The 10,470-nt window shown below is 35.2% G+C and overlaps 1 protein-coding gene across 1 annotated transcript; it reads right to left on the bottom strand.

The window, feature by feature from the left end:
• Positions 1 to 3,666, bottom strand: LOC104216553 (nudix hydrolase 10-like). The gene is made up of 8 exons (XM_009766628.2): positions 3,505 to 3,666; positions 3,227 to 3,292; positions 2,390 to 2,527; positions 1,744 to 1,821; positions 1,612 to 1,662; positions 1,458 to 1,492; positions 449 to 557; positions 1 to 207 (listed from the first exon to the last, which is right to left on the bottom strand). Exons 1-8 carry the CDS (start codon positions 3,664 to 3,666, stop codon positions 1 to 3), a joined length of 846 nt encoding a protein of 281 aa, XP_009764930.1.
• Between the last annotated feature and the right edge of the window lie 6,804 nt (positions 3,667 to 10,470).

The following is a 10,470-nucleotide window of genomic DNA, read 5'->3' as shown; positions in this document are numbered from 1 at the left end:
TTAAATTGCAGAATTTTCTTGGTCCAGACCATCCTTACTGAAATAGAGGAAACTCTTATGATCATCAAAAACTGAAGATGTTATTGGCAAAGGAGTGAATCCTTGATAATCTCCTTCTGCCTTTGCTAAGCATAAATCTTTGATGTACTTGAATAAACCATCTTTCTGAATAGAAGGCTGAGCGGCATACTCTCCAAATGGCATCCACTGCAAGAATTATTATAGAACTTGAGAATACTGTAATATATCTATATATATAAATAAAAGTTTAAGTCATATATACTATAAATGTAAAGTAACAATGTAGTTTGTTTTGTAATAACAGGTTATTTACTCTTTTTACGATGTTACCAAATAATGACTATCATTAAAATTTTACTTGTTATGACCTAATTTTCTAAATATTATTACACTTATGAGCTCAAATTAAGAAATAAAATAGACATACCTGGGCTGCCTCAATTTCTAAGTCTTGCTTTTGGATGTCAAAAGATAAAGGGCGCATCATGCAAATGAAGAACAACTCTGACTTGTCAAAGAATGACTTGTGTATTTGCCTGCCCATGAGAAAATTACATGACTCAACAAATCCATATATTATATACATTGGCAACATTTCTAGGATTTGAAATGTGAAGAATTCGTAGCATCAACTGTTCTAGAATATAAAAAGAAATTGATCACTGATTTTTAAGAATTACTGGCATATTAAAATGATAAGTCAAGTAACTCTTCATATTATAATATTTTGCTTAAAGGGTGTGTCAAAGCCAGTGTTATAAATAGCGCTTGCTATCTTGCTAATAGCGAGAAGCGAGGGTCAGTCACTTATTTCCGTTATTGCATGGCGTTTTTCAAAAAGTGTCGACGAGGCAAGGAAGCGATAGAAGTGACAAAAGCGTCATTTTTTTTTTTAAACAAAGAGGGTAAAAGCCTATCCTATCTATTACTCAGGCCATCCCAAAAGATGATACTAGAGTCAAATTTTTAACTTTGATTATGAATTTGAATATAGAATCTTTAAGTTTTGCAAATAAAATTTATATATTTGGAAACTACGTAAAAGTAGTATAAGTCACCATAATTAATAATTTAAAATATTTTAAAAGTATAAAAAACCGTGGTCAAAGAACAACTCTTTTGACTATGAAAATGCGAAAAGTATCATTTTTTTGGGATGGTTGGAGTAGTAAATGATAACACTAGGAGTACAAAAAGCAATTGGAACCATGACCAATTGAATGTTATTATTTTGACCTTTTGATAGTAAAACTTCAATAGTTGATTATGAGGACTCTATAATATTCTTTTTAACTTTCTTTTCCTAAAATATGAAAAGTTAGGTCTTAGCCACGATACATTTTCTCCTTCTCGCAAGAGTACTCTCTCTGGTGGTGCATAACCAACTATATATAATTATTCCTCAAACATAAAAGAAAATGGCACAAGTTTCCTACCTAAATGCAAGCACTTCCAGAAATTCAGTATCAATCTGCAATAAAGAAACAAGTTAAATGCATGTCAGAGAAAAAATTAATAGCAGTAACGTATCAGCAGAAAATTTATGTTAGTATATGAAGTTACGTAGAATTCAGTGTTCTGTAAACTTACTCCAGTTTCTTCTTTTACCTCCCTTATTGCACCTTCAAATATACTCTCACCCTGTAAATTAAGGAAAAGGTAGCTCAACATATATACGGTGTAAAGGTATATGTAACATGTTCCTTTAGTATATGAGCATACCTCGTCAACAGCACCAGTTGGGATCTTCCATATACCACTTCCCTTTAATCTACCGATATTTTCTTGGACAACAAGCAACTGAAAGCATCAATATTTTAGATAATTATATTGGAAGATGGTGACGATCTAAATAGTTACCACGTACCAAGAAGCTCTCAAGCATATATAGCTGTCCACGACGAGCTAGCTATGGACACATATTTTAATAAACCAAAACTCTTTAACTTTAACTTTCCTGTTTATGTTTAATGACATTTCCTTATAGTATGTTTAATTAAGACCATAACGTTGTCCTTACCCTAACTAATATTTGATTATCTAGAGAATTTGTTTATTTATGCTGAGACTAGAAAAAGATGTAGCATTATTTACTAGTTCAACTGAACCCAATAATTTTGACACGAATCATAAATATATTATAATTATTTTTATAATCTTTTTATAAATATCAAATTTTGAACAATCATTTCAAAGGCACAATTGATTCAATCGTAAGAACTTAAATATTGAACACATCATATCTAAAATGATCTGGATCCACCTACGATGAGACACACTGTTATGCAATGGAGTACTACGTTAAAGCATCTGAAGCTAAATCATGCAATGAAGGAATATCATGTTACATGCAGCAGTTTTGAATTACCTCTCTTTTGTGATTCAACACAATAGCACCAATGCTGACTCTGTGTGAGGCATTTGCAGGGATGGTACTCTCAGTATCACCAATCCAATGCACAAGCATAAGGTAATGAGGTTCTGCATGATGATACCAAAACCCTTCCTGTTCTCAACCCAAAAAATGATATGTGAGGCAATTACTGTAGTAATTACTAGTACTAGTTTCTAAAGTTTTTTGAAATTCAAGGTTGTCAAGTAGTTTCTCATAAATCTTTCCGTTTCATTTTATATGACGGTGTCCTATTATTAGATATTAAATTAAAGAAAGAAAGAAAGATCTTTTGCCAAATACTAATTAATACTAGTATATTTTAAAATTTTGGTCTTAAATGTACCATGATATTTCTATGACTATTAGATCTTGTCATTAAGAGAAATGAAAGTTTAATGTTAGAGAGCTTCCAAAAATAGAAAAATATCATTCTTTTTGAACAAATATAAATAGAAATTATCATATAAAGTAAAATAGAGAGAGTGCTATATTTTTAAGTACAATAGCGTAAAGTCGCAGGGCTTGATTTCTCTTCCAATGTAAATATTACTACTAAAAAAGAGCTAAAATATATACCAACGTTCCTACATTCCATGGCTCTTGGTCTTTTATGGCCAATATTAATTCATGTGATATGTATATAATCATGAGGTAAATATTATATATCTCTAGGAGAAGTAAACAAGCGTAATGCATATATATATTAATATTACCAATAAAGTGGAGTTCCACTAACCCCGGCCTTACGCGAACATCCACTTCGTATATAAAAGGTAAACAATGTTATAAAAAAAAATCAGAAATTATAACCTTTACTGCAATTTCAATAAGATTTGCAAGTTCAATAGGAAATTTAATCCACAGACCCTTCTTTCCCTGAAACATAAATACTATATTAACATATGTAAAACAAGAATAGGGAAGTGCAAAAAATAAGAAGTCAAAAACTTGTAACCCGTAATTTAGGGGGAAGCTATGACCAACAGGAAGGCAATCAATACTGCAATATCATTCGACATCTTTTCTATAAACTAATTACTTAAGAGTTAATTAGATAATCAACATATACTGTGTATATATGTATATACCTGCAACTTCCACTGTTTCATGGAAGCCATAAGCCTGAAACGGAAGACATTGGTGTCCATAGGATCCTTTAGTTCTACAATAACTCCTCCATGTTCATCATTAACCGAAGGAAGCAGCAGCAGGTCATGAATCTTCTTATTTTGAGCCAAAATTTTCTCCATAAGATATATATAATTATCTGAATTCGGTTCTACTAATTAATTAAGCGACTGTTATATTAAAAGTAATCTCCCAAGCAAGTTATATATAGTGAAGTAAACTTCGATAAAAGTGCTGCATGCGTCAATGCCTGCATGTAGTTAACATTATATAGGCTCCACGGAGAAACTTGTCCTAAGTCTGGCGCCGTATGCGTATAGACGGGCCAATTAGGACCACCAACTGTTAGTTTGATTAGGTCATCGTCTGGGTTTTACGTGGTGAAAGGTCAAAAGGCCTTCATTTTAATCTTTATTTTTTTGAAATTCTAAAATAGAACCAAACAAATAACGCACACAAAAAAGTTTGCAAACAGATTGGAATGTCATTTAGGGGGTGATCTGCCCAAATAAAATCATTCCGCGTCGCAATTTAAATTTGTCCCCGTTTAAGGAATTGGTGCAAAACAAAAAAGCCTCGGGGCATAATTTTGGTATACAAAGTCTTGCCAACTTAGTAAAACCTGTCTTGTTCGCAAGTTATACCGAGCGAGCCATAACTTTGGTATGAATTATCAGCAGCAAGTTCCATTGGATGGACAAAACTTGCCTATTTCGAAAGCGATGACGAGTGGACATAACTTTAATACAAATTATTCACAAGTTCTAATGTATTAGCAAAACTTGATACTGCTATTTTCATTTTGCATATCTTGTTAATTTTGTTGAATTATTAAAATTTATCCGTGTTGTTCAACTGTTAATATCTCTAATTAAATTCTTTTCTATTCAACACCTAATGTTAGTCAAACTACGTACATTGAACAGCTGATCTTATCTAGGCATGACGAATCAGAAATCAACACCAGATTTGGAGCAAAAAATCATGAGGGGAAAAAAAGGCACTCGAAAGTCTAAAAAATCAAAGGGATGAATATGCAGCAACAAAATATAGATAAAACCAACATCGATGATATACACAGCAAATTCTCACTTGAGATAGATTAAAGTTTGAGTTAATCACATTCGATTCGAAAGGAGGAGGAGGAAGGATAAGGCCAATCACTACACACTAGTTCTATATTTGTATAAATTTCTTAAACCCGGACCAAAATTAAACACTGGACATCCGTTGAAATTTGACCTCCGTAGTCATTTTATTAAGTAGCATATTTCCCAATTGATTAATTGGAAACGGTGTTATCCAAGGCTCTATCATGAGATGGAACATAAATACCATGAATTTTTAGTTCTAAATATAAATAACCATTTAAAACCACATTAAAGAATGGAATTTATAGAACATACTTAAAAACTGAGTTAATTTCAAAAGAAAAAAGGACAAAATTGACATAAGTATTTAGTCTTGAAAACATATGTACGTAAAAATATTCTGAGCAATGAGCATCAAATGGGAAGTAGATTAAGACTCGTTTTACAGTTTCATTGAGTTGATTTAGGTGTGGTACTGTGGTTTTCTAGTCAAGGGTCATTAGTCGTTAGAAGGTTAAGAAATCAGTCAAAAAATATTATGATTACTAAGTCCAAATAACAGATCCGCGGACCATTAGAATATCCCAACTGGTAATATTTGTCAAAGTAATAATTCAAAGAAGAAGATGATTGACTCTAAGCTCAAAATTGCTTTAATTTGACTGTGGGAAGACGTTCTTATTAAGTTTAAGTTTAAACTGCAAGACTCTCTAATGGAGTACTTAATAGTAATTGTATGAAATTTTTTAACATACTAGTGTTAGTTATGCGACAGTATTCACACAGTTAGATTAAATCCATATATTAAAGGTCTTGATGAAGAGGAAAGACATAGACAATAGTGTCCCACTTATTTTAAAGTATGGTTCCTAATTATGAGCACCTTTACGTAACTAATACTACTCCCTTTCTTTACAATTTATATGGCTTATAGTTTGACTAAGTATAAAATTTAAGAAAAAAATAAATATTTTTTTATACTTTTAATCTTAAATATTTCATAATATTTATGTTACTATAAATTTTTTAAAAACTAATGGTGTTAAACATGACACAAACATTTGTGTGAATATAAAAACATGTTGTTAACGGTAAAAAAGTACAAATTAAATTAATTTTTATTTTAAAAATATGTAATTATTTACTAAACGAACTAATAAAAAAATAATATCATTCTTTTATAAAAGAGGGAGTAATAATTTTTTTTCGAGGAGTAATAATTATGCACACATAAAAAATGCCAAATGCCTGAGGTACTATACTTTATGGGCATATGGAAATCTTGGAGCGATTCGGGTTGGTTATTTGTGATGGGCGTAGTGTGCATAGATGTCACGATCCCAAACACCCCGGTCGTGATGGTACCTATCACAATACTAGGCCAACCAAAACAACACGAACAATATGAAGATCTTTGAACAATTCAATCTTTCTCACATATTAAGTCTCAAACCTTTCATGTTTAAAATATCAAAAGAAATACGCAGAAACAAGTACGTAAATACATCACACAGCCCGAATCTGGTGTCACTAGTCATGAGTCACTAAGTACAACTCAATACTGCCTGCTTAATACAAATTAAGTCTGAAATATAAAGTACTAAGGTAGGAAGGAGAATGGCAGGGTTGCGAATGCCGTACAACTACCTTGCTAACTCCGAAAATACACAAAAGCTGCTGAAAGCTCAGGATTTCCTGAATCTGCACACAAAGTGCAGGAGTAATGTGAGTACGCCAACTCAGTAAGTAATAAAAGTAAATAAAGACTGAACAGTAGGAAATGATAAATCCACATCAGGATAAACTCAGTAAGCACAACAAGCTTTCAAATCAGAATATGAGTCAATCGTCTCATTTAAAATCCAGCTTTTGGTAAAAATCATCTGAAGATACTTTCCAACAGTTTCAATAGAGGTTTAATAAGATTTATAATAAAAGTGATCATAATCGGCCCCTCGGGCAAAACATAGTTCGTATACAGCCCCTCAGGCAAACAAGAATCGTAAACATCTCATAACATAAAAATCTTAGTGCAAATAACGAAGCCAAATCGGCGATTAAATTCCGAACCTCTTGTAAAACTCCAATTTAAATGAAAGTTGGTTAAAAGTATTTGTTCAACATTTTCAACAGAGGCTGAGTATAAAGAGGAGTGAAAACAGCAGTTTCATAAAAACAGGCCCCTCGGGCAAAACATCACTCATATATGTATACATCCCCTCGGGCAAGTCTCTCAATCACTCGAGACTCAACTCTCATCAATCAACGCTCAATAGGTACCATATAATAACCACTGCGGCGTGCAACCCGATCCATAGATATATAGTCGACTGCACTCACTCGGGGTGTGCAGACTCCAGAAGAGCTCCTACAGCCCAAGCGCTATATCGCTGCGGCGTGTAGCCTGATCCAACATATCGTTGCGGCGTGCAGCCCGATCCATATATCGCTGCGGCGCGTAGCCCGATTCTTATATATATGCGACGTGCATCCCGATCCATAAATATATAATCCTCACAACCAGGCCCTCGGTCTCTCTCAGTCAACAACCTCACAATCAGGCCCTCGGCCTCTTTCTCTCATCAACCTCACAATCAGGCACTCGGTCTCTCTCTCAGCCATCAACCTCACAAGCCACTTGGAATATCAGTAAAACAGGGCGTTCAGCCCAAAATATCATTTATAATATCAAAACTGGGTAAATAACGCTGAGTTATAAAATCAGTAAAACACAACATGACTGAGTACAAATATTAAGTCAAAATAGTGAGAAATAGTAGTAAAAAGCCCCTAAGGGTCCAAACAGTTGGCACGAGGCCCAAATATGGCATTCAGCTCAAAATATAATAATACTTTCCAAAACACAATAGTATCAAATAGTTTTCAATCAAATACGCGAATTAATAGTCGTACGGGACAGACTAAGTCACAATCCCCATGCTCGTCATCTAGCATGTGTGTCACCTCAAAGTAGTACAACAATGTGAAATACGAGGTTTCATACCTTCAAGACAACATTTACAATCATTACTTACCTCATACCGGACGAAAATCTACTCTACAATGCCCTTGTCTCACGACTCGGCCTCCAATTGTCCCGAATCTATCCAAAATCAGAACCATAACATCAATATATGCTAAGGGAACAAAGCCCACGCGAAAATAATCAAATTACATCAAAAATCCCGAAATTGGTCAAACCCGACCCCCAGGACCACGTCTCAAAATTCGATAAAAATTACATCAATAGAATCCTTATCCTCCCACGAGTCCGTACATACCAAGAACATCAAAATCGGATCTCAAATGGTCACTCAAATCCCCAATTTACACTCTCCATTTTCAAGCCCTAATTCCCCAATTTAGGCTTTAAATCCCACTAATTTTATGTCTAAATAGTTATAAATCACCATAGAATCGAGTATTGAGTTCAAAAATCTTATCTCCAAGTGTTTCCCTTCGAATATCTCTTCAATCCCTCTCAAAAAGCTTCAAATCCGGCCAACAATGGTAAGAATTGGCCTAAAAATCGCGAAGATGACTATTTAAACATTCTGCCCAGGTGTTATTTCCTTCTTCGCGAACGCGGTAGCTTCCTCGCGTTCGCGAAGCACAAAATTCCACTGACAAATTATTACTCCTTCGCGAATGCGACATCCTCCATGTGAACGCGAAGCTTCAACTGTCCATGCCTTCGCAAACACGAGCTTACCTACGCGAACGCGAAGCACAAAAGTCCTGGGGTCCCAGCTGCTCCAATTACCCTACGCGAACGCGACTCCTCTCACGCGTTCGCGATTCACTGGAATCCAAACCTACATGAATGCGACCCTAGGCTTGCAAATGCGAAGAACATTTTCTTCTCTAGGCCCAGCTCTTCTTCGCGAATGCGGGATTATCTTCGCGAACGCGAAGAACAAATTCTTTTGCAACAGAAACCAGAAAATCTGCAACTACCCAAAATAAGAATTTGATCCGTTAACCACCCGAAACTTACCCGAGGCCCTCAGGACCTCAACCAAACATGCCAACATATCCCATAACATTGTTCCAACCTTCGGAACACTCAAAACAACATCAAAACATTAAATCATCCTCAGATTCAAGCCTGAGAATTCCAAAACTTTCAAATTCCGCTTTCGATCAAAAAGTCTATCAAACCTCGTCCAAATGACCTGATATTTTGCACACACATCCCAAATGACACAGCGTACCTACTCTAATTTTCATATTTTCATTCAGACTCCTATATCAAAATTTTCACTATCAACCGAAAAATGCCAAAATTCCAATTTCGCCAATTCAAGCCTAAATCTACCCCCGACCTCCAAAATACATTCCGATCATGCTCCTAAGTCCCAAATCACCTCACGAAGCTATACGAATCATAAAAACCAAGTTCTGAGATTATTTACTCACAAGTCAACTTCCTGTTGACTTTTTCAACTTTATAATCAACTTAAGGGACTAAGTGTCTCATTTCTCTCTATAATCATTCTGAACCCGAGCCAACCAACCCAACACAACATCAAAGAGCTTAACCACATAAAATGAAGCATAAATGGGGGCAACGAGACTAAAACTCTTGGAACGACCGATCGGGTCGTTACAATAGAGTAGGGATTCACTCGGTTGCCAGAATGTGGGGATACTTCTATAGGTGTTTGTATGATAATGGAGCACATGTTGTTCGGCTCGTATTAGTGGTGCATTGGAGATTAGAGCAGAGTGAGCGACTCTCGAAAAGGTCCTAATGAGTTCACGATTCATACGTGGTATTTGAGGATTTTCTGGATTTGTAAACAGCTAAGATATGAGATTTACATTGGATGGTGTTGAGACTTGCAGTATTTCTATATCATTATTGATTCTACATTTTTTGCATTTGAGAGATTAAAGAAACAACTTCAATTTCACAAAAGGTCTTTTCAGAGTAGGTATCTCAGTCGCGGTACTATTGGGTGTCTAAGAGGGAATACGGTGACTTGTGGGTCTTAAGATGATGTGGTTTCATGCTAGGATCTCTTGGGTTGAGCTATGTGTTAAGGATCATAGTGTACTGGCAAGGAGAAAGGTTAACTTGAAGGCAAGTCGAGAGGAACTCGAAGAAATAGGTCAACTTAGTAGTGATTTTAATCAGCATAGTAATAGAAGTGATCGGTTCTTTCGGTATGGCAAGATTTACATGTGTTTTGTGGAAATGGTTTGGGCGATCTGCGTGACTTAATTGAGTTAGAGAGATTCAGTTATGACGGCTTGGGTTTGCACTACTAGGTTTCGAAGAGTTTTCGATGATTTCGACCACGACTAAAGACGGATGTTTTCTGTAGGCATGTGGGAGTTTGTTGCGTGTTGTGAGTTTATCTTGGATGGGGTCAAGTGGAAGGTTCCTGATTGAGGGGTGTCTATCCTACTTGTGATTGAGAGATTGATAATAGGATTTTCGCATTTTCATATGATGGCATGATTAATAAGGTATGTTATGTGGGATTAAGGTTTGTAGGTACAAGGTTACATTTTCGCTTCGAAGGGAAGGTCATGAGTTCTAGAGAACATGGATGGTTTCATATGTTTAGAAGAATGCTAGCAATATACGGGATCACTTTAGAACGACGTGCATTTCAAGGAGGTACATTGTTTTTTGACTTGAGGATGTTGGACTAGTTTTATGGTAATCGCCTAGTTGTTGACTGCTGATATTCAGATTTTTCTATGTGGCATAGAAGATTTATGGAAGCATTTCTTGTGAGTTGATTGTGTATAAGGGATGTGTTGGTTATTTGAGTGGTAGAGTTGGGATCAAATATGGAGATTCTTGTATTCTTGGGATTTAGA

The sequence above is a fragment of the Nicotiana sylvestris genome, chromosome 6 (genome assembly GCF_000393655.2).
Source record: "Nicotiana sylvestris chromosome 6, ASM39365v2, whole genome shotgun sequence".
NCBI classification, from domain to species: domain Eukaryota; kingdom Viridiplantae; phylum Streptophyta; class Magnoliopsida; order Solanales; family Solanaceae; genus Nicotiana; species Nicotiana sylvestris.
The sequence above is the reverse complement of the archived record's forward strand: the minus strand, read 5'-3'. Positions and strand labels throughout refer to the sequence as shown.